Source organism: Crinia signifera, chromosome 6 (genome assembly GCF_055691185.1).
Source record: "Crinia signifera chromosome 6, ASM5569118v1, whole genome shotgun sequence".
NCBI lineage: Eukaryota > Metazoa > Chordata > Amphibia > Anura > Myobatrachidae > Crinia > Crinia signifera.
Window position 1 is genome coordinate 286,066,269 of NC_139222.1, and position 25,662 is coordinate 286,091,930.

A 25,662-nucleotide genomic window follows, 5' to 3' on the forward strand; every position below is an offset into this window, starting at 1 on the left:
ACGGCAGCGGGAGCAGGATAGGTAACGGCAGCGGGAGCAGGAAAGGTAACAGCAGCGGGAGCAGAATAGGTAACGGCAGCGGGAGCAGGATAGGTAACGGCAGCGGGAGCAGGATAGGTAACGGCAGCGGGAGCAGGATAGGTAACGGCAGCGGGAGCAGGATAGGTAACGTCAGACGCATTCCTCAGTACTGGCGCCGGCTGTGTCTCGCTGACAAGGAATCTGGCCCAGGCTGAAAACTCATCCGCTTACCCTTAAATGAAATATTCCATAATACTCTACAGTGAGCAGACGCTAATTAATTGGTAGTTACATAGGGACGTCTTATTAGATTAGGCCTGACATCCATATTATAACTGAACGAGTCAATCACAGTTAATCATGTTGCAGCAAAGGCGGAAATGAATTAATAATGATTAGCCACTTTCTGCAATGAGTCAGGACAGAGTGCCAGCCGTAGCCTCGGATACGACGCCTTATATCATGTAGCACAGGCGGGATTACAGCACTATAACGACCCCCATGAGATTCCAAGAAACAAAATCCACTTTTAAGGAGAGATATTACATTTGAGACATTAAAGGGAGACACATTTTTTGTTGGAGTAGCAGGATATAATTTCATTTTGGCACCCCTAAAGACAGAGGTTTCTATCTATCTAGAGATGTGGCTGCCATCAGCTTACCCACTAAAGGGTTGCACGAGCGGATGCATTGCAATCGTGACTAGCTGCGACCATGTGTGACCCATTCACAGGAGCGTATACTGTACAACCATGCAATCCTCTGGGTCATGGTACACTTTGTGCTGAACCCAGTACAGTAGTACAGGGCCTGATTAAGGGGGGGGGGGGGGACACAGTACCCCTGGGCCCCCCTCTATCTAGGGGCCCCCTGTGGTTGCCATGTATTTATGGGAGTGGGGCAGTGCTGCAGCTTTGCCTATCTGCCAATGTGACAATGATTAATGGTGCTGAGCATCGGGAGCGGAGGCACACTGACTGCACAAGTGTGCAGTGCATTAATGGAAGTTGACTTTGTCCCATGAGACTTTAACAAGAGGTCAGGGACTGAGGGCTTGTGCTGAGCTCTGATTGGTGGAACTCATCATATGCTTCTTGGGCCCATGGAGGATAACAGCAGCTGCGGCATTGTCATGGGAGGGTTTTTAAGTAGAGGCAGCGCTGAGCATGTCCCCCCCTGCAGTTACCCATTCACCAAGTTTATACTGCCTTTACTCTGTGTTTTAACAGTGTAATATTCTCCTGTGCAGTTTGAGACCAATAATGGCACTATCTAAAGTGCCCCAGGCCCCCCGAAGGCTTAATCCGGCCCTGTGGCAGTAGGAGGACAAAGGGGAACTGAAAAAGTTATGGGGGGTCTAGTGGGAGGTGAGAAGAGTTCAGGGCTGATCCTAGATGAGGAGCCAGCACAGAGTAGGGGATAGAGCTGGGTACAGAGGGCATTGGAGGCAGGTGGAGAAAGGCTGTGAGGAGCCAGAACACAGTAGGGGATAGAGCTGGGTACAGAGGGCAGAGGGCATTGGAGGCAGGTGGAGAAAGGCTGTGAGGAGCCAGCACACAGTAGGGGATAGAGCTGGGTACTGAGGGCAGAGGGCATTGGAGTCAGGTGGAGAAAGGCTGTGAGGAGCCAGCACACAGTAGGGGATAGAGCTGGGTACAGAGGGCATTGGAGGCAGGTGGAGAAACTCTGTGAGGAGCCAGCATACAGTAGGGGATAGAGCTGGGTGCAGAGGGCATCAAAGGCAGATGGAGAAAGGCTGTGAGGAGCCAGCACTGAGTAGAGGATAGAGCTGGGCACAGAGGGCATTGGAGGCAGGTGGAGAAAGGCTGTGAGGAGCCAGCACACAGTAGGGGATAGAGCTGGGTACAGAGGGCATTGGAGGCAGATGGAGAAAGGCTGTGAGGAGCCAGCACACAGTAGGGGGTAGAGCTGGGTACAGAGGGCATTGGAGGCAGATGGAGAAAGGTTGTGAGGAGCCAGCACACAGTGGGGTATAGAGCTGGGTACAGAGGGCAGAGGGCATTGGAGGCAGGTGGAGAAAGGCTGTGAGGAGCCAGCACACAGTAGGCGATAGAGCTGGGTACAGAGGGCATTGGAGGCAGGTGGAGAAACTCTGTGAGGAGCCAGAACACAGTAGGGGATAGAGCTGGGTACAGAGGGCATTGGAGGCAGATGGAGGAAGGCTGTGAGGAGCCAGCACACAGTAGGGGGTAGAGCTGGGTACAGAGGGCATTGGAGGCAGATGGAGAAAGGCTGTGAGGAGCCAGCACACAGTAGGGGGTAGAGCTGGGTACAGAGGGCATTGGAGGCAGGTGGAGAAAGGCTGTGAGGAGCCAGCACTGAGTAGAGGATAGAGCTGGGTACAGAGGGCATTGGAGGCAGGTGGAGAAAGGCTGTGAGGAGCCAGCACACAGTAGGGGATAGGGCTGGGTACAGAGGGCATTGGATGCAGGTGGAGAAAGGCTGTGAGGAGCCAGCACACAGTAGGGGATAGGGCTGGGTACAGGGGGCATTGGAGGCAGGTGGAGAAAGGCTGTGAGGAGCCAGCACACAGAAGAGGATAGAGCTGGGTACAGAGGGCATTGGAGCAGATGGAGAAAGGCTGTGAGGAGCCAGCACACAGTAGGGGATAGAGCTGGGTATAGAGGGCATTGGAGGAAGGTGGAGAAAGGCTGTGAGGAGTCAGCACACAGTAGGGGATAGGGCTGGGTACAGAGGGCATTGGAGGCAGGTGGAGAAAGGCTGTGAGGAGCCAGCACTGAGAAGAGGATAGAGCTGGATACAGAGGGCATTGGAGGCAGGTGGAGAAAGGCTGTGAGGAGCCAGCACACAGTAGGGGGTAGAGCTGGGTACAGAGGGCATTGGAGGCAGATGGAGAAAGGCTGTGAGGAGCCAGAATTGAGTAGAGGATAGAGCTGGGTACAGAGGGCATTGGAGGCAGATGAAGAAAGGCTGTGAGGAGCCAGCACACAGTAGGGGATAGGGCTGGGTACAGAGGGCATTGGAGGCAGGTGGAGAAAGGCAGTGAGGAGCCAGCAAACAGTAGGGGATAGAGCTGGGTACAGAGGGCATTGGAGGCAGGTGGAGAAAGGCTGTGAGGAGCCAGCACTGAGTAGAGGATAGAGCTGGGTACAGAGGGCATTGGAGGCAGGTGGAGAAAGGCTGTGAGGAGCCAGCACACAGTAGGGGGTAGAGCTGGGTACAGAGGGCATTGGAGGCAGATGGAGAAAGGCTGTGAGGAGCCAGCACTGAGTAGAGGATAGAGCTGGGTACAGAGGGCATTGGAGGCAGGTGGAGAAAGGCTGTGAGGAGCCAGCACACAGTAGGGGATAGGGCTGGGTACAGAGGGCATTGGAGGCAGATGGAGAAAGGCTGTGAGGAGCCAGCACACAGTAGGGGATAGGGCTGGGTACAGAGGGCATTGGAGGCAGGTGGAGACAGGCTGTGAGGAGCCAGCACACAGTAGGGGGTAGAGCTGGGTACAGAGGGCATTGGAGGCAGGTGGAGAAAGGCTGTGAGGAGCCAGCACACAGTAGGGGATAAAGCTGGGTACAGAGGGCATTGGAGGCAGATGGAGAAAGGCTGTGAGGAGCCAGCACACAGTAGGGGATAAAGCTGGGTACAGAGGGCATTGGAGGCAGATGGAGAAAGGCTGTGAGGAGCCAGCACACAGTAGGGTATAGAGCTGGGTACAGAGGGTAGAGGGCATTGGAGGCAGGTGGAGACAGGCTGTGAGGAGCCAGCACACAGTAGGGGATAGAGCTGGGTACAGAGGACATTGGAGGCAGGTGGAGAAAGGCTGTGAGGAGCCAGCACACAGTAGGGGATAGAGCTGGGTACAGAGGGCATTGGAGGCAGGTGGAGAAAGTCTGTGAGGAGCCAGCACACAGTAGGGGATAGAGCTGGGTACAGAGGACATTGGAGGCAGGTGGAGAAAGGCTGTGAGGAGCCAGCACACAGTAGGGGATAGAGCTGGGTACAGAGGGCATTGGGAGGCAGGTGGAGAAAGTCTGTGAGGAGCCAGCACACAGTAGGGGATAGAGCTGGGTACAGAGGACATTGAAAGCAGGTGGAGAAAGGCTGTGAGGAGCCAGCACACAGTAGGGGATAGAGCTAAGTACAGAGGACATTGGAGGCAGGTGGAGAAAGGCTGTGAGGAGCCAGCACACAGTAGGGGATAGAGCTGGGTACAGAGGGCATTGGAGGCAGGTGGAGAAAGGCTGTGAGGAGCCAGCACACAGTAGGGGATAGAGCTGGGTACAGAGGACATTGGAGGCAGGTGGAGAAAGGCTGTGAGGAGCCAGCACACAGTAGGGGATAGAGCTGGGTACAGAGGACATTGGAGGAAGGTGGAGAAAGGCTGTGAGGAGCCAGCACACAGTAGGGGATAGAGCTGGGTACAGAGGGCATTGGAGGCAGGTGGAGACAGTCTGGGAGGAGCCAGCACACAGTAGGGGGTAGAGCTGGGTACAGAGGGCATTGGAGGCAGATGGAGAAAGGCTGTGAGGAGCCAGCACACAGTAGGGGGTAGAGCTGGGTACAGAGGGCATTGGAGGCAGATGGAGAAAGGCTGTGAGGAGCCAGCACTGAGTAGGGGATAGAGCTGGGTACAGAGGGCATTGGAGGCAGGTGGAGAAAGGCTGTGAGGAGCCAGCACACAGTAGGGGATAGAGCTGGGTACAGAGGGCATTGGAGGCAGGTGGAGAAACTCTGTGAGGAGCCAGCACACAGTAGGGGAAAGAGCTGGGTACAGAGGGCATTGGAGGCAGGTGGAGAAAGGCTGTGAGGAGCCAGCACACAGTAGGGGATAGAGCTGGGTACAGAGGGCATTGGAGGCAGATGGAGAAAGGCTGTGAGGAGCCAGCACACAGTAGGGGATAGAGCTGGGTACAGAGGGCATTGGAGGCAGATGGAGAAAGGCTGTGAGGAGCCAGCACACAGTAGGGGATAGAGCTGGGTACAGAGGGCTTTGGAGGCAGGTGGAGAAAGGCTGTGAGGAGCCAGCACACAGTAGGGGATAGAGCTGGGTACAGAGGGCATTGGAGGCAGGTGGAGAAAGGCTGTGAGGGGCCAGCACACAGTAGGGGGTAGAGCTGGGTACAGAGGGCATTGGAGGCAGCACACAGTAGGGGATAGAGCTGGGTACAGAGGGCATTGGAGGCAGATGGAGAAAGGCTGTGAGGAGCCAGCACACAGTAGGGGGTAGAGTTGGGTACAGAGGGCATTGCAGGCAGGTGGAGAAAGGCTGTGAGGAGCCAGCACACAGTAGGGGGTAGAGCTGGGTACAGAGGGCATTGGAGGCAGGTGGAGAAAGGCTGTGAGGAGCCAGCACACAGTAGGGGGTAGAGCTGGGTACAGAGGGCATTGGAGGCAGGTGGAGAAAGGCTGTGAGGAGCCAGCACAGAGTAGGGGATAAAGCTGGGTACAGAGGGCATTGGAGGCAGGTGGAGAAAGGCTGAGGAGCCAGCACACAGTAGGGGATAGAGCTGGGTACAGAGGGCATTGGAGGCAGGTGGAGAAAGGCTGTGAGGAGCCAGCACACAGTAGGGGATAGAGCTGGGTACAGAGGGCATTGGAGGCAGGTGGAGAAAGGCTGTGAGGAGCCAGCACACAGGAGAGGATAGAGCTGGGTACAGAGGGCATTGGAGGCAGATGGAGAAAGGCTGTGAGGAGCCAGCACACAGTAGGGGATAAAGCTGGGTACAGAGGGCATTGGAGGCAGGTGGAGAAAGGCTGTGAGGAGCCAGCACACAGTAGGGGGTAGAGCTGGGTACAGAGGGCATTGGAGGCAGGTGGAGAAAGGCTGTGAGGAGCCAGCACACAGGAGAGGATAGAGCTGGGTACAGAGGGCATTGGAGGCAGATGGAGAAAGGCTGTGAGGAGCCAGCACACAGTAGGGGATAAAGCTGGGTACAGAGGGCATTGGAGGCAGGTGGAGAAAGGCTGTGAGGAGCCAGCACACAGTAGGGGGTAGAGCTGGGTACAGAGGGCATTGGAGGCAGGTGGAGAAAGGCTGTGAGGAGCCAGCACACAGGAGATGATAGAGCTGGGTACAGAGGGCATTGGAGGCAGATGGAGAAAGGCTGTGAGGAGCCAGCACACAGGAGAGGATAGAGCTGGGTACAGAGGGCTTTGGAGGCAGATGGAGAAAGGCTGTGAGGAGCCAGCACACAGTAGGGAATAGAGCTGGGTACAGAGGGCATTGGAGGCAGATGGAGAAAGGCTGTGAGGAGCCAGCACACAGTAGGGGATAGAGCTGGGTACAGAGGGCATTGGAGGCAGGTGGAGAAAGGCTGTGAGGAGCCAGCACTGAGTAGGGGATAGAGCTGGGTACAGAGGGCATTGGAGGCAGGTGGAGAAAGGCTGTGAGGAGCCAGCACACAGTAGGGGGTAGAGCTGGGTACAGAGGGCATTGGAGGCAGATGGAGAAAGGCTGTGAGGAGCCAGCACACAGTAGGGGATAGGGCTGGGTACAGAGGGCATTGGAGGAAGCACACAGTAGGGGGTAGAGCTGGGTACAGAGGGCATTGGAGGCAGCACACAGTAGGGGGTAGAGCTGGGTACAGAGGGCATTGGAGGCAGATGGAGAAAGTCTGAGGAGCCAGCAGCCCGGAAAGGGCATTATATTTCCCTGAAGGCACTGCCCATATTAAGGACCTTATTCAGGTTTATTCTCTCCCCCACGCGTTCACACGGGGGACCGATTTTTTGCGACTGCGCATTTATTTATGTCCATGTGCAGTTGCTGTGTGCGAGCTGCCAAAAAACCTTGTCACCCTTCTGACTGTCGAGCGAGCCATTGTCAAACCTAATGCTTGTGTCAACCATCCAACCCTAACCCATGTTGACCTTCAGTGGTCGAACCAATGCATGTCAACCAATATGTGTCGACCCAACGACCGTATACTCCTGTGAGTATCTGCGTTCCTAAGGGGGTACAGCAGGTGGTTACTGAGTTAGACTTGGGGGTTATCTGAATGCTTCGGTCCCCGGTGACGCGGGTGCAGGGGGAGGTCAGGTGACGTCACCGGATATCAGCTGACCGTCTGCTTCCCGCACAGGGCGCTCGGAGATCAGAGACGTCATAGAGGTGATCTGCGAGCGCTGGAGAAATCATTCTATTTATTTAGAGACCCCCTGTTCCTTTATTATTGGAAATTATCTGCCGTGATCACAGATATTACCAGGGGTGCGCTACCTCAGACAAACAATATAAATACAGTATAAACCTTTTCCCATGTCGACCTTTTGCTTGTGTCTACCTAATGAATGTTGACCGTTTTCACGTTTCCACCTTCTGCCTGCCGACCAATAGCGGCCAACCTAACGATCCGCACTCGGTGTCGTCCTGTCAGCCCCGGTATGACGACAATCCATCATATATCTCTCTGTATGTCATGCAATGGTTATAATCCGCCATGCCCTGCAGCGTACAGCGCTTTCCACACCGTCCTCAGCCGCCGCGATTAACGCCTACCTGTATCAGAGCCTTCTTAACGAGCCGGCTTATGTCTTGTCTCCACTCAGGGATGTCGGGGTTGTGAAAATCCAGGTTCGGAGAAAATGACAGCAGCTGCGACTGGAAATATTCTGAAACAAAACCATTAAAAGATACTTTGTGTCAATTTCCTCCGCGTCAGTCTCTTCTGTATTCAGTGTTCTGTATTCGCTGAATGCCCGCGGTTGGCCGGGGGGGGGGGGGGGGGGGGGGATATAATTTTATATGTTTTGCAAAGCTTAATAAGGGGAACAGCCTCACCTCATGCAGTGGGGCTGAAATGATTTTGGTTATTAGAGAAGATATTCATTAACTGCTGGTTCTAATCAGGTTGCTTTTGGCCCGCAGAGCGGGTGCAGACAGTTAATGGCTTTTTAAATTAACATTGTCACCAATTGGCTGATGACATTGAGCACGGAGTTCGGTCTACTGATGTTCCCTACAGAACAGATGGCGCGCTCGCCAGGACGTTCAGGGTCTCGGCTAGAAGAACCGGGTTTATGGCATTTTGTTTGTTTGTTTTCTTCTTACCGAGTCATATACAGTATGTCAATAATAACCAGATTGGAAACAGTGTCATGGATTTACGGGGTGTTTACAATTCTGTTTTTGTGACTTTTTTACGTATTCTTGATTTGGAGAATGATACACCGTAGGATCAGGGATCCAGGTGGTGACAGGTGCATGCCCAGAAATACATCACATATAATAGTCTAGCCATGCAACTTTAGTATGGAGAGGATGAGAGAAAATAGACATTCGCTAAAGTACAGTATATTACAGAAATGTTCTACATATCCAAGCAGTGAAAAGAGTGGAGATGTTGTACGTAGCAACGTACAGATGGAGCAGGCTCCGCCTTTGCATGGGCTGGTGATTCTATTGCCAGCCCCCGCCAGCGGCCGGCTCTCTCCAGGGGCGCGCGCGCACGAGACGCTTGCGCGTGACGCGTGGATATACGGAGCTGGCTCCGCCGCCCGCCGCCTCCCCCGGTGCCCCTCGCCGCCCCGCCGTCCCCCCTATCCCTGCCCATTTCCTTGAAGAGGAGACGGGCAGGATGCCGCCGCGGCTCCGTCCTAAAACTGAGACGCGCTTGCGTCTGAGCACCTCTGCGCCAGCGATTGCCAGCGCAGGCATGCTGGCGATCCCCGGGCAAGGTTTACAGGTGCTCCATATGTATCATCTTGTACCTAAGATTTTATTGGCTACCTGATAGCTGATTGGTTGACATTGGCAATCTCTCCATTGGTCCACTTCTACACTCTTTTCACTACGTGATACATCAATCCCTATGTCTCTGTTTCAGAAGATCACAGAGATTAGCACTGATTGATATCTGCACCCGCTGTATGTAATTCTCAGCAACTGTACTTATGCTGTATGTATGGGATCTGTACCCCGCTGTATGCAATTCTCAGCAACTGTACTTATGCTGTATGTATGCTGTATGTATGGGATCTGTACCCCGCTGTATGCAATTCTCAGCAACTGTACTTATGCTGTACGTATGGGATCTGTACCCCGCTGTATGTAATTCTCAGCAACTGTACTTATGCTGTATGTATGCTGTATGTATGGGATCTGTACCCCTGCTGTATGCAATTCTCAGCAACTGTACTTATGCTGTATGTATGCTGTATGTATGGGATCTGTACCCCACTGTATGTAATTCTCAGCAACTGTACTTATGCTGTATGTATGCTGTATGTATGGGATCTGTACCCCGCTGTATGCAATTCTCAGCAACTGTACTTATGCTGTACGTATGGGATCTGTACCCCGCTGTATGTAATTCTCAGCAACTGTACTTATGCTGTATGTATGCTGTATGTATGGGATCTGTACCCCTGCTGTATGCAATTCTCAGCAACTGTACTTATGCTGTACGTATGGGATCTGTACCCCGCTGTATGTAATTCTTGGCACCTGTACTTATGCTGTATGTATGGGCTCTGCACCCCGCTGTATGTAATTCTCGGCACCTGTACTTATGCTGTATTTATGGGATCTGTACCCCGCTGTATGTAATTCTCGGCACCTGTACTTATGCTGTATGTATGGGATCTGTACCCCGCTGTATGTAATTCTCAGCAACTGTACTTATGCTGTATGTATGGGATCTGTACCCCGCTGTATGTAATTCTCAGCACCTGTACTTATGCTGTACGTATAGGATCTGTACCCCGCTGCATGTAATTCTTGGCACCTGTACTTATGCTGTACGTATAGGATCTGTACCCCGCTGTATGTAATTCTTGGCACCTGTACTTATGCTTTATGTATGGGATCTGTACCCCGCTGTATGTAATTCTCAGCAACTGTACTTATGCTTTATGTATGGGATCTGTAAATCCGCTGTATGTAATTCTCAGCATCTGTACGTATGCTGTATGTATGGGCTCTGCACCCCGCTGTATGTAATTCTCAGCACCTGTACTTATGCTGTATGTATGGGCTCTGCACCCCGCTGTATGTAATTCTTGGCACCTGTACTTATGCTTTACGTATAGGATCTGTACCCCGCTGTATGTAATTCTCAGCAACTGTACTTATGCTTTATGTATGGGATCTGTAAATCCGCTGTATGTAATTCTCAGCATCTGTACGTATGCTGTATGTATGGGCTCTGCACCCCGCTGTATGTAATTCTCAGCAACTGTACTTATGCTGTACGTATGGGATCTGTACCCCACTGTATGTAACTATCAGCACCTGTACTTATGCTGTATGTATGGGATCTGCACCCCCGCTGTATGTAATTCTCAGCACCGGTACTTATGCTGTATGTATGGGATCTGCACCCCACTGTATGTAATTATCAGCACATGTACTTATGCTGTATGTATGGGATCTGCACCCCCGCTGTATGTAATTCTCTGCACCGGTACTTATGCTGTACGTATGGGATCTGTACCCCGCTGTTAGTAATTTTCAACACTTGTAATTATGCTGTATGTATGCTGCACGTATGGGATCTGTACCCCGCTGTATGCAATTCTCAGCAACTGTACTTATGCTGTATGTATGGGATCTGCACCCCCGCTGTATGTATGTATGTATGTATTTGTGGGATCTGCCCCCGCTGTATGTAATTCTCAACACCTGTACTTATACTGTACGTATGGGCTCTGCACCCCGCTGTATGCATGTATGTATGTGTGGGATCTGCCCCTCACTGTGTGCATGTATGTATGTACAGTATGTATGTACGTATGTATGTATGTATGAATGAATGTATGTATGTAATATGTATGTATGTATGTATGTATGTATGTATGGGATCTGCCCCTCACTGTATGTATGTATGTATGAATGAATGTATGTATGTATGTATGTATGTATGTATGTTTGTGTGGGATCTGTCCCTCACTGTATGTATGTATGCCCCCGCTGTATGTAATTCTCAGCACCTGTACTTATGCTGTATGTACACCCTGCTGTATGTATGTATGTATGGGATCTGCCCCTCACTGTATGTATGTATGTGTGTATGTATGTATGTATGTATGTATGTGTGGGATCTGCGCCCGCTGTATGTAATTCTCAGCACCTGTACTTATGCTGTATGTACACCCTGCTGTATGTATGTATGTATGGGATCTGCCCCTCACTGTATGTATGTATGTATGTATGTATGTATGTATGTGTGGGATCTGCACCCGCTGTATGTAATTCTCAGCACCTGTACTTATGCTATAAGTGTATACAGAGCAGCTGATTGGTTGCCATGGGCAACTTCTCCACTGACTCACTTCTCCACTCTTATCACCGCTTCATACATTCACTACAATGACCGTAATGTTGTTGGCGGAGGGTATGTGCATGTCCGTAAAGTTCCGCACAGAATGATTATAGAATCAGGCACATTATGTAAATGATGGGGGGGGCGTTTGCTTTGTATCATCCAATCACAGACACTGACCATTCCTACGGCATGAAAGAAGCATGTAACGGTAAGCGGGCCTCACCATGTACTGCCACCTCCTTGGTATCCTGGATGAGCGTGCCTCCGGAAGACACCTGTACCGTGATGGCGTTGGTACCCTCCACGCTGAACGTCAGTGAGATGCTGCTGTCCAGGGTGATGAGAGGCTGGGGACATGGAACACGACACTTACTCAGCACTTTCCTGGGCACAACCAATTGCCTGGTATACACAATGTTTTAGTCCCTGTCCCCTAGAGTCCTCCCAAAGCTTGCTGTCTAGGAAATGGTGACATCACTGATACGCGGGGCAGAGTTATAGGAAGATTTTGGGTCTGCCCCTATATAATTGGAATCATCACCCTGTCTCGTTGGCAGTGCCACTTTAAATAAAATAACAAGGCAGAATCCACTAAATCCTGCAGAACAGCTCAGTTCAAAAACGCAACTTTTCCGCCTTCAAATTAAGGCTGCGATATCTCTCATTTCCCTTGTTCTCCTTCATAATTATTAGCTGCTTTGCACAACATCAAAGGGAAACTTTCAAATAATGTTCCCAGTCCTTTATGTTTTATTCTTTTGAGAGTAATTACCTTTCTTTGGGGAAAAAAGGCTGTACCTCAATCTCAGCTCTAACTTCGTTCTTGTCACACCACACAAAAAGACCTCTGCCACTATGCACATGTAACACTCATTATTTAAAGGTGAAAAGGATTTGTTTTTTTTAAATATATGTTTGTTAAGGAGGCAGCGATAGAATCCACTTGTTTATAAAGCGTTTCACTTGTGGTTCATCATGTGGAAATAAAATATTTAAATAAATCTGTATTTGAGGTGGTTACTATTACTATGGGGAAATACTAACAGGGATTACTACGGGGGATTACTATGGGGAAATACTAACAGGGATTACTACGGGGGATTACTATGGGGAAATACTAACAGGGATTACTACGGGGGATTACTATGGGGAAATACTAATAGGGATTACTACGGGGGATTACTATGGGGAAATACTAACAGGGATTACTACGGGGGATTACTATGGGGAAATACTAACAGAGATTACTACGGGGGATTACTATGGGGAAATACTAAGGGGGATTACTATGGGGAAATACAAAGGGGAAATACTAAGAAGAATTAAGAATTACTATGGGAGATTACTATGGGGAAATACTAAGGGGGATTACTATGGGGAAATACTAAGAAGAATTACTATGGGAGATTACTATGGGGAAATACTAAGAAGGATTACTATGGGGAAATACAAAGGGAAAATACTAAAACGGATTACTATGGGGAAATACAAAGGGAAAATACTAAGAAGGATTACTATGGGGAAATACAAAGGGAAAATACTAAGAAGGATTACTATGGGAAAATACAAAGGGGAAATACTAAGAATGATTACTATTGGGGATTACTACGGGGAAATACTAAGAATGATTACTATGGGGAAATACTAAGAATGATTACTATGGGGAAATACTAAGGGAAAATACTAAGAAGGATTAATATGGGGAAATACTAAGAAGGATTACTATGGGGAAATACAAAGGAGGATTACTATGAGAAAATACAAAGGGGAAATACTAAGAATGATTACTATGGGGAAATACAAAGGGAAAATACTAAAAAGGATTACTATGGGGGATTACTATGGGGAAATACTAAGAAGGATTACTATGGGGAAATACAAAGGAGGATTACTATGGGGAAATACAAAGGGGAAATACTAAGAAGGATTACCATGGGGGATTACTATGCGGAAATACTAAGAAGGATTACTATGGGGAAATACAAAGGAGGATTACTGTGGGGAAATACAAAGGGGAAATATTAAATAGGATTACTATGGGGGATTACTATGGGGAAATACAAAGGGAGATTACTATGGGGAAATACAAAGGGGAAATACTAAGAAGGATTACTATGGGGAAATACTAAGGGGGATTACTATGGTGAAATACTATTTACTAAGGGAATATTTATGGGGGATTACTATGGTGAAATACTATGGGGAAATACTAAGGGGGATTACTATGGGGAAATTCTAAGGGGAAATACTAAGAAGGATTACTATGGGAAAATACTAAGGGGGATTACTATGGAGAAATACTATTTACTAAGGGAATATTTATGGGGGATTTCTATGGGTAAATACAGTACTCCAGGGTTGCCTAACCTCCTGGAATGGCCGGGATGGTCCCGGAAATCAGGTCCCCCTCCTGGCCCCCCTGGATAGAGGGGCAACCCTCCTGCAAAGTCGGCCAGCTCCCACGACCCCCCGCCGGCACCCTTGACCCCCTCCCTTGGTGGGGAGGTCCATGGGTCAAATACCACAAATCGCGCCGTTTTAGCCCCGTTCACTGCAGTGCAATGCCTTAAAAATGGCACTGCATGTTGGGGGACGCAGCTAAGATGGCAAGATCACTCTGGCCACGCCCCCAAACAAATAGCCACTCATGTGGCTCTGCCCAGCCCCACCCCTTTTCACACCCCGCAGCCCCGTCACCCCTCTGAGCTGGCTGCCCTCTCCCGGAAAGGGAAGCCAGAAAGTAGGTAAGTATGCAGTACTATGAGGATTTGCCAAGGGGACATACCATGGCTATTACTATTGGGGACGCCTAAAGGGGCTGCTGTGGGGGACTACTAAGGGGCCACTTCATTTAAAAAAATATATATTAAAACTCATATAAATATGCAGCTAAATGTGCTGTATCTATGCAGGGGTGCCGCCCGGGGTGCCTTATAATTATAGGGATTCCGCCATGTGCAGTCTATAATTCCAGGGGTGCTGTCATGGGTGACGAATTTAGATACACAAATACAAGCGCATTTATACAATAAGACAAAAAGAAAGTAGTTCCGTACAGGGCGTGCTATATCTTTCATTCTGCAGCACGGTAGAACTACATTCCCACATTACTTAGCAGCTTTTATACTCCCCGAACAGTTGCCCTTTGCTACTTTTGAACCGTCTGATCTATCTCTTTATCTGATATATATTAGACGCCGGCAGTTCTATCTGATTTAGCTCTCATTGAGGATGTTCTGCCCTCCTGTCAGCCTTATCTGTGGCGGCATAAAGTTCATTATCTCATTACGCCGAGAGAGTCCACATCATTACTGAGCTCCTCTCCGACAATAAAACCAGATGGATTCTGTCTCTGATTTAAGGGGAAAATCACCCATTTAATCAAGTGAAAACCTCAGCATAAATCACAATGTGACAAAGGAGGGTGATGGGGATTATCAGGTAGCCAAGCTATGTTGTAGATCATGTGACAGGCCGGTTACAACAAATGGGGCGTGCCCCATCAATCCGCCAGATTGTCGGAAACGATACATACAGCAGCTGTACGTCCTCCGTACTGAATTATATCCTTCCCAGACGTTCTGCTGGCCCTACAGATGTGTCCACATACATCTATATCCATGCTATACAAGTAGTGTTATACAGTACATAATGTGTCAGCTCCATGTGACTCGGTAGGGCCGGGTGCGGTTTTTGTGTCTTTTTCCATCAAATAGCATTATTTTCCAAACGGAGAGACTGACACACAAGTAGCTTCTGCTGATTAAAATGCAATACAGCATGCATATATTCAGTGTGTGACTGCAGCTGTATCTGCATAACAAACGGTGCGTTACAGTGTTTGCCTGGAAAACACTGTAACATAGCATTTTGCATGGAGATACAACAGAAGTCGCACTGACAATACAACCATGCCACATATTTTTTTGTCAGCAAAAGCTGCTTGCGCACCACCAGGGCTGCTGTCAGAAACACCACCGTATTAAAAGCTTACCTGCAGCCGTGGCAGTGGTCCATTCGAGTCCTCTGGCATCTATGATCTGGCTGCGGCATGCTGGGTGCCCGCACTGTAAGCCGTGCAATGACGTCACACCACGTGCGGCTTACAGTGCGGGTGCCCGGCATTCACACTGCACCCGTGCGCTGTGCAGCAGAAGGATCCAGCCTGGCCCTGGGGACTGTCTAAGTGTCTATGTGCAGCGGACTGCGGAGGACCTGCGGCCCGCCACTGTGTAGTGGTGAGGGTGGCTAAAGTGAATGGGGATGCTGGCGGGCTGTTGCCCGAGCTCTGCTGTCTGCCAGAGCGGCCTGACCCGGGACAGTTGTACCCCTAGCACCCCCCTGCCGGCGGCCCTGCGCACCGCCTTTGCTCCATTTTGAAAATAAGATGCTATTAAAAAGAAAAAGTTTTGAAAAATTTGCTCGGCGATACAGAGTTGCACCACTACAAGGACTGTTTAACGTGAAAGGAGAAGTAAGTGGACACATCTGTATGTAGGTGGTGCAGCTTCACCCTTCAGAACGTGTCCCGAGATCACACCGATTCCACCAGTAAAGTGGGTGAGACGGTTTAACTTGTCCCACTGGTGGATCTGCATATGGTGGTAACACAAAAACAGAGACGATTGGACGTGTTTATCGTACCTTGGTATTATTCCCAATCCACCAGAAATAAGTGAGTGTCCCCTGGTGAGAAGGCCAGACCATGGCGCTGACGTTGACCTCCTTGTTTCGGATGGCGACGAAGGGCACTCTGAGGTGGACATGCTCCACGGGCACTGCGGAGGGATGCAAGAGAGAAAGCCATTACAGTATAACCGCTGGTGCTGCAATAGTCCACAGCAGATGTATCGGGGATACTCATGTCCCATTGTCTGCCACTTATTTAGTGGATACTAAAGGGGGATAAACAGACATCATTTTTTAACCAGTTGTCAAATGTTTTCAGTATTTGAATATATTTTCTAGTTGACTTATTTTATTATTATTTTATTTACATTTAACCTTGCTATAGACTATGTTAAGATGTGAGTGAATGTTCTATTTGGTGCTCATTCTTTCCTGCCTGGGGTGTCGCTCTCTACTCTGGTGCTTCGGTAGCTCAGTGCTGACTAGCACATGCTGGTCTGTTTCTCAGCACTGAGATACACACCAGAATGTGCTAGAAGCAGCAGAGCAGAGAATGATACCCCAGGCAGGAAAGAACACCGGCGGAGTCCTAACAGCTGCCATCCCGGATATAGGTATGCCAGGGTGAGTTAGGGTCAGGCCGGAGAAGGGGGGATAGGTACTGTATAGGCACTGGGGGGGGGGGGGGGAGCTCACAGAAAATGACTAGTCACTCAATAGATGGACAATAGTGTGCAGAGCACAGTGAGGCATGGCGAGCGCAGCAGAACACCTATATGGTATACACATATTCATTTTACATGTTGAAATTTTACTTGTGTCGTTACTTTTGTCACTGTCAGAAAAATGCATGTCTTACTTTGTCAGTGTCTAACTAATGCATGTCTAACTTAAGTCAATGTCTAACTAATGCATGTCTAACTTATGTCACTGTCGGACTAATGCATGTCTAACTAATGCATTTCTAACTTTAGTCAATGTCTAACTAATGCATGTCTAACTTCTGTCACTGTCTGACTAATGCATGTCTAACTTCTGTCACTGTTGGATTAATGCATGTCTAACTTTTGTCACTGTCGGACTAATGCATGTCTAACTTTTGTCCATGTCTAACTACTAATGTATATATATTTTTTCAATGTCTGACTAATGCATGTCTAACTTTTGTCATTGTCTAACTAATGCATGTCTAACTTTTGTCACTGTCAGACTAATGCATGCCTAACTTTTGTCAGTGTCTAACTAATACATATCTAACTAATGCATCTCTAACATTTGTGAGTGTCTAACATGCATGTCTAACGTTTGTCAATGTCTAACTACGGCATGTCTAATATTTTCCCATGTCTAACTAATGCAGGTCTAACTTTTAACAATGTCTAACTAATGCATGTCTAACTTTTGTCAATGTCTAACTAATGCATGTCTAAATTTTTCAATGTCTAACTAATGCATGTCTAACTATTGGTGCCAACCTACTGACTTTTTGACTAGACATTGTCTGTCAGCGGTCTGGAACCCGGGAGGTTAGGTTTGGGCTGTGGGAAGGGAGGGTAAGGTTTAGGTGGCGAGGTAGAGGGGTTTTGGTTAGGCACTAGCATGGAGGGTGCGAGCAGGGAGAGGGTAAGGTCACTTACGGAGTCCTTGGCGAGATTTTATATGTATATATATATATATATATATATATATATATATTAATTCTACAAAATACATTTAACCCTTTACACAGCATGAAAATAGCCATACCAAACAAACAGCTTTTTGTCAGTTATCTAGCAGAGCCCGTAAATTGACAGTTAGGGGTACATTTACTAAAGCCTCTAAAAATAAAGAGTTAATGATGCCCGTAGCAACCAATCAGATTCTGTGCCTATCATTTGCTAGGATGCAATAGAGAAATGCTAGACAGTATCTGGTTGCTATGGGCAACATCGCTGCCTTTAATCTTTACAAGCTGTAGTAAACATAGTCCTTAGACTGTGATGTAGATCTCCCCCTGGACCAGACGTGAGTATACCCACCTGGTGCGTAGCTAGACCATTACCATTATTCTATGTTATTGCTCCGTTCTCCATCGCATAACCCGTAATATTTAAATATTTTTATTTTCCTATAAGAGCCCCATCCCCCTGAGACCAGACCCTACTGGATTAATGCTCTGCGGACCGGTGCACGCCAGCACATGACTCCGCTACACCTGGGTGATGGGGTAGCCCCTCACCGGCACCCAGGTGCGGTCGTCGTACGGAGAGGAATTGCCAGAAAACTTGGATTTTGCCAATAAAATGAAAGAAGCCCGGGGGAATTATCTCCAGCTAACGGCTCCTTTTGTTACTTAATGGAGCAAGGTGACGCCAGGCGCAGTAACTGCTTTAATAACAGGTAGTTAAACGCAGACATGATTGATTTGTAGCGGAATTATTGCCGCCATAAAGTTTCAGGGCACATTTCATCCTTCACTGGGATACCTAACAATGATGAAAGGCTTTGGTTACCCCTCCTGTAAGTACATTAGCTGCTCCGGAGGATTACACACGGCCAATCCGGAGCACGCCGCAACGGTTATTTTATGGAAGATGCAAAGTCAGGCTGACGAAGGGGAACGCTAAAGGGAGACATAACCCAGAACCCAAACATCTCATCCGGCTGTACAAGAAACTTTTCCCCCTCAGTAAGCAAGTATAGAGGTTAGCAGGGGCATTTTAGAAGAGGCGGAGGCCAGCGCGCAACCTCCACCAGCAGGGCCCCTCCTCCAATGGCTAGGTCAACAGACAAAAGGTGACATGGATTTGTCACCGTTTGTGTGGACTTCCGAGATTCAGCCAATAGCTCCTGGCACCGAGGGAGGCAGGGTGAGGGCAATGCTGTGCAATGCTGTGCCAATCAACCCGTTACTGAGCAATACTGTGCCAATTGCCCCGTTACTGAGCAATACTGTGCCAATCATCCCGTTACTGAGCAATGCCATGCCAATCACCCCGTTACTGAGAAATGCAATGCCAATTACCCCATTACTGAGCAATGCCAGTGCCAATTACCCCGTTATTAAGCAATGCCGTGCCAATTGCCCCGTTACTGAGCAATGCCAGTGCCAATTACCCCGTTACTGAGCAATGCCAGTGCCAATCACCCCGTTACTAGCAATGCCATGCAAATCACCCCATTACTAAGCAAGGTTGTGCCAATCACCCTGTTACTGAGCAATACAATGCCAATTACCCCATTAATGAGCAATGCCATGCCAAGTACCCTGTTACTGAGCAATACCATGGCAATTACCCCATTACTGAGCAATGCCATGCCAAATACCCCATTACTGAGCAATGACGTGCCAATTGCCCCGTTACTGAGCAATGTCATGCCAATCACCCTGTTACTGAGCAATGCCATGCCAATCACCCCAATACTGAGCAATTCCCTGTCAATCACCCCGTTACTGAGCAATGCCGTGCCAATCACCCCAATACTGAGCAATTCCCTGTCAATCACCCCGTTACTGAGCAATGCCGTGCCAATCACCCCAATACTGAGCAATTCCCTGTCAATCACCCCGTTACTGAGCAATGCCGTGCCAATCACCCCGTTACTGAGCAAATTCACACATCACACATTGTGATGTTGGAAACTTTTCCCAGGGATAATAGTAGTAGTAGTACGTTTATTTATAAGGCGCCACAAAGTGTCCGCAGCGCCGTACATAGCAAAAAAAAAAAAAAAAAAATTACAAGGTAAAAAAAAAACAAATTACAAGGATAATGAAATCCTACGATGATAAACATTGGGAGAACAATATACTGTGTACTTACCAGTGACGTGCAGATACAGGGCCGCGCTGTCAATGCCGACATTGTTTTCTGCATATGCTGTAACTTGGTATATACCAGAATTTTTATAGAAGTGCCGTATGCCATCTTCGATCTTGCTGAAATTGGCGTAAGACACTGCGCTCCCATCTCCAAAGTCCAGCTGGATATTTATCTTCTGTAGATCTCCCTGGAAGACAGAACACGTCTATCAGCCCAGAATATAGATATGTCAGCATGGCAGGGAAATGTATTATGGCTATTCAGAGTTCAGGTGGTATATATGGCAGGAGACCAGGTGGTATATATATGGCAGGAGACCAGGTGGTATATATATGGCAGGAGACCAGGTGGTATATATGGCAGGAGGTCAGGTGGTATATATGGCAGGAGGTCAGGTGGTATGTAAGGCAGGAGGTCAGGTGGTATATATGGCAGGAGGCCAGGTGGTATACATGGCAGGAGGTCAGGTGGTATGTAAGGCAGGAGGTCAGGAGGTATGTAAGGCAGGAGGTCAGGCGGTATGTAAGGCAGGAGGTCAGGAGGTATGTAAGGCAGGAGGTCAGGTGGTATGTAAGGCAGGAGGTAAGGTGGTATGTTAAGCAGGAGGTCAGGTGGTATGTAAGGCAGGAGGTCAGGTTGTATGTAAGGCAGGAGGTCAGGAGGTATGTAAGGCAGGAGGTCAGGTGGTATGTAAGGCAGGAGGTCAGGTGGTATGTATGGCAGGAGGTCAGGCAGTATGTAAGGCAGGAGGTCAGGCAGTATGTAAGGCAGGAGGTCAGGCAGTATGTAAGGGAGGAGATCAGGCGGTATGTAAGGCAGGAGGTCAGGTGGTATATATGGCAGGAGGTCAGGCGGTATGTAAGGCAGGAGGTCAGGTGGTATATATGGCAGGAGGTCAGGCAGTATGTAAGGCAGGAGGTCAGGCAGTATGTAAGGCAGGAGGTCAGGCAGTATGTAAGGGAGGAGATCAGGCGGTATGTAAGGCAGGAGGTCAGGTGGTATATATGGCAGGAGGTCAGGTGGTATATATGGCAGGAGGTCAGGTGGTATATATGGCAGGAGGTCAGGCGGTATGTAAGGCAGGAGGTCAGGCGGTATGTAAGGCAGGAGATCAGGCGGTATGTAAGGCAGGAGGTCAGGGGGTATGTAAGGCAGGAGGTCAGGCAGTATGTAAGGCAGGAGGTCAGGTGGTATGTAAGGCAGGAGATCAGGTGGTATGTAAGGCATGAGGTCAGGCAGTATGTAAGGCAGGAGGTCAGGTAGTATGTAAGGCAGGAGATCAGGCAGTATGTAAGGCAGGAGGTCAGGTGCTATGTAAGACAGGTGGTCAGGCGGTATGTAAGGCAGGAGGTCAGGTGTTATGTAAGGCAGGAGATCAGGCGGTATGTAAGGCAGGAGGTCAGGCGGTATGTAAGGCAGGAGGTCAGGCGGTATATAAGGCAGGAGGTCAGGCGGTATGTAAGGCATGAGGTCAGGCGGTATCTAAGGCAGGAGGTCTGGCGGTATGTAAGGCAGGAGGTCAGGTGGTATGTAAGGCAGGAGGTCAGGCGGTATGTAAGGCAGGAGGTCAGGCGGTATGTAAGGCAGGAGGTCAGGCGGTATGTAAGGCAGGAGGTCAGGCGGTATGAAAGGCATGAGGTCAGGCGGTATGTAAGGCAGGAGGTCTGGCGGTATGTAAGGCAGGAGGTCAGGTGGTATCTATGGCAGGAGGTCAGGCGGTATGTAAGGCATGAGGTCAGGCGGTATCTAAGGCAGGAGGTCTGGCGGTATGTAAGGCAGGAGGTCAGGTGGTATATATGGCAGGAGGTCAGGCGGTATGTAAGGCAGGAGGTCAGGTGGTATGTAAGGCATGAGGTCAGGCGGTATCTAAGGCAGGAGGTCTGGCGGTATGTAAGGCAGGAGGTCAGGTGGTATATATGGCAGGAGGTCAGGCGGTATGTAAGGCAGGAGGTCAGGCGGTATATATGGCAGGAGGTCAGGCGGTATGTAAGGCAGGAGGTCAGGCGGTATGTAAGGCAGGAGGTCAGGCGGTATATATGGCAGGAGGTCAGGCGGTATGTAAGGCAGGAGGTCAGGCGGTATGTAAGGCAGGAGGTCAGGAGGTATGTAAGGCAGGAGGTCAGGTGGTATGTAAGGCAGGAGGTCAGGTGGTATGTAAGGCAGGAGGTCAGGTGGTATGTTAAGCAGGAGGTCAGGTGATATGTAAGGCAGGAGGTCTGGCGGTATGTAAGGCAGGAGGTCAGGTGGTATATATGGCAGGAGGTCAGGCGGTATGTAAGGCAGGAGGTCAGGTGGTATGTAAGGCATGAGGTCAGGCGGTATCTAAGGCAGGAGGTCTGGCGGTATGTAAGGCAGGAGGTCAGGTGGTATATATGGCAGGAGGTCAGGCGGTATGTAAGGCAGGAGGTCAGGCGGTATATATGGCAGGAGGTCAGGCGGTATGTAAGGCAGGAGGTCAGGCGGTATGTAAGGCAGGAGGTCAGGCGGTATATATGGCAGGAGGTCAAGCGGTATGTAAGGCAGGAGGTCAGGCGGTATGTAAGGCAGGAGGTCAGGAGGTATGTAAGGCAGGAGGTCAGGTGGTATGTAAGGCAGGAGGTCAGGCGGTATGTAAGGCAGGAGGTCAGGAGGTATGTAAGGCAGGAGGTCAGGTGGTATGTAAGGCAGGAGATCAGGCGGTATGTAAGGCAGGAGGTCAGGTGGTATGTAAGGCAGGAGGTCAGGCAGTATGTAAGGCAGGAGGTCAGGCAGTATGTAAGGCAGGAGATCAGGCGGTATGTAAGGCAGGAGGTCAGGCAGTATGTAAGGCAGGAGGTCAGGCAGTATGTAAGGCAGGAGATCAGGCGGTATGTAAGGCAGGAGGTCAGGCGGTATGTAAGGCAAGAGATCAAATGGTACAGGGAAGATTCCCCCATAGGCCAGTGCATCTGTAAGGCCACCTTTGAGCTAGTCACTTTTTTTATTTTTATGTGGCCCTGTCCAGGGGCGGATTTAGGTAAGGGGGCGCCCCTAGGCACAACAATAATGTTTACTAAGTAGGACAGTTTATAGGGGCAGTATCGGCATGTCCTATCCTTTTACACTCTATTTAAGATGGAATATAGTACAGTACAGTGGATATTTTGCAGTTATTGGTACATTTTGGGCTGACAGTACTATCACAGGCATCCAAGTGCCGCCCCCAAACATGTGCCGCCCCTAGGCCGGTGCCTCAGTTGCCTAATGGGAAATTCGGCTCTGGCCCTGTCCACCTCATACACAAACATCCGTTGCCAGTTCACAGAGTACCGAACACTACAAATACTCTAAGGCAGGTGCCTGATTCAGACCTGATTGCTTTATGGGCGAGTTTGCAGAGCTCTGTGATCAGCTAGTCCCCTGCATCAGGCCTGAATTACCCCCAATAAGCATTGCGATTATGTACCATTGATGATGCAGGTCTCGCTCGCTCTTTTTCAGGAACACCCTTGTCCTTAATACCCAGAACAAATCACTTAATGATCTCGCCTGGAGCATTAACCCCTCCGGTCCTCTCAGGATAGTACATAGGGCACACAGCCCTCCTCTGATGGAAGTATTACTACTCTGGACGTTCCCACTTCCAGCCGTATCACACATTTCAGAGTTGACCTGTATTATTGATTATCCACCAGAAGGACGGATCAATGAAAGGTTGCACGGTTTTTGAATTTGAAGTCATTTATGGGCTCTTTCCCATAATGAGTCGGTTATAACGGTAAGGAATGGCTGAGCGTCACCCACAACCCGATTCAGCACGATGCCAGTGCTTGTGTGTGTGACACAGCAATGAGGTAGACACTCAGCATTGCAGGAGCAGCGAGTGCATTGCAGGGGGCAGTCTAGACAATGCTGGCTACAATTTGCTGAATGAGAACCTAATTCAGACCTGATCGCAGCACAAATTTGTTCTCAAAATGGTCAAAACCATGCTGCACTGCAGGTGGGGCAGATGTAACATGTGCAGAGAGAGTTAGATTTGGGTGAGGTATTTTCTTTCTGTGCAGAGTAAACCCTGGCTGCTTTATTTTTGTACTGCAATTCAGATCTCAAACCCCAACCATATCTAACTCTGTACATGTTACATCTGCCCCACCTGCAGTGCACGGACAGTAATGCACTGTCCGTGCAGAGAGAACCCTCCCGGTAAGTAGCCGCTGCACAGTGCGATCTGCTGACTGTGTATGCGCAGCTCCCCCCGGAAGTCAGCAGCGTAGACCACGCATGCTTAGCGATACATAGCACCGCAGCACTTCTGGGGGTGGGACTGTTGGAGACATCATTAGTCCCTGCCCCCAGTAAAGCAAGTCCCGCAATTCGCGGGTCTCTGATGAGGGGACGGGGCTAAATATACGCTGCCGAAAAGCCGCGAATCGCTGCAAATTTAAAACTCTGCCACTGGAGAAATGCGGCGGTCTGCCGGTATCCGGGGAGGGTTGCCGCATTTCCGTGGGGCCGGGAGGGGGACATGATTTTCGGGACCCTCCCGGCCATTCCGGGATGGTAGGCAACCCTGATATACTTGTAAACTCCAAAACCCTAATTGTCTGCAAATAGCTTTCTGCGTCTTTCCGCCACATGATACATTTGTGCTCATCCTGCTCTGCACCAACGTATTCTCTCTCAGAAGTTACCACACGAGCGACAATGGAAAAACTGGAGAACGATTAAAAAGTTTCCACCGCAGGTTTAATGTTGCCAATGGCTGTCTGCAATCTCCACAAAGCTAATAGACCTGCGACACATAAGCCACAGCCATCGCGGCAGCCGGACTGTTCCTGGGCCTGCTGGATATGAAATATTGAAAGTGATCCGCGCTCCTCAGACAATGTCCCTATCTCAGAGTTTATGAATATAAATTAAAGTGGAAATGAGCTGCTGGAGTGGGATAAGGTGACTTCTCTGCAAAGCCATTTATTACACGTCTGCAGTGATGTCATACAAGTCCACGGGTTAGCTAGGACTTGTCAGACTCTTGCTTTGTGCGACTGTCCTCTAAGCGCCATAAAATCGCCATTTTCTTTGCTGTAGCTTTGTCATCCTGTAAAAAAAACGGAACCCCCAGGTTTCAATTTACAGTTGAAGCAAACTTTATTGCAGCGATTGGTGCTTATGGTTAGATGGAGAAAATAGGGTACGTTCGCTGCACCTTAACATCGCCGCAACGATGTTTGGTCCCTTCCGATCAAAGCTGAATCGCTCCCATAGTATCAGAACTCAGAGGTTCATCAATGACTGCGAATCTGCAGAGACCCAAATGAGGCCGCAAACCATCCTATACGGGCGTAAAGTGGCGGTTTCTGTGAGAAGCCAATTTACTACCTTAAGCTACGTAATGCAAGTTCCCGGGTACGGTATAAAGGGTCTACAGTGTGCCGCAGTGTGTGAGTCGATAGTCAAAAATGTCAGCACTTTTTCACCCCAAAACTGTTATCTCAATAATGGCAAATTGAAAGGGGTTCTGAAACATTTTTACCCCAAAATAAGGAATCTCCCCAACTTTTCACCTGCTCGGAATAGGTGAAGAGGATTCGCGATAATCCCTATGAAGAAGTATCACATGAGAATAACAAAGCGGGTCACAAAAAAAGATGAATGTTTGCTGTTTCTACCACGAACCCGGATTATTACCGATAATAGTATATCCTTAAATGCACTGGTGCGATTTGAGTCAGAAAAACTCCACGTGTCCGTCATCTCATACTAATTATAAAGATCGTACTGTATATGATAAGAGTACAAGTTGTTAGTGAATCAGCCAATAGCAGCCCATGTAATAGACAATGCTGTCATTCCTCCGAATGATGGTCACATTCTCTCTCCGATGTCCTTGGCAGGAGACACACGTTACACAAATGCCTGCACTGACCTTGAATGTATTTATACGTATTATCTAGGCCACCTTGAGGGAGCCTTGTACCTAAGCTGACAGCACCTACTGTA

At 49.2% G+C, this 25,662-nt stretch overlaps 1 protein-coding gene across 1 annotated transcript in view; it reads right to left on the bottom strand.

Annotated features, from left to right (window-relative positions):
- Positions 1–25,662, bottom strand: part of SORCS3 (sortilin related VPS10 domain containing receptor 3) — a 519,093-nt gene that overhangs the window by 27,018 nt on the left and 466,413 nt on the right. The window contains exons 19-22 of the mRNA XM_083149862.1: positions 19,702–19,888; positions 15,911–16,044; positions 11,490–11,613; positions 7,501–7,613 (exon numbers count right to left, since the gene is read on the bottom strand). Coding sequence (XP_083005988.1) covers positions 7,501–7,613; positions 11,490–11,613; positions 15,911–16,044; positions 19,702–19,888 — 558 coding nt within the window. The remainder of the gene's footprint in view (positions 1–7,500; positions 7,614–11,489; positions 11,614–15,910; positions 16,045–19,701; positions 19,889–25,662) is intronic.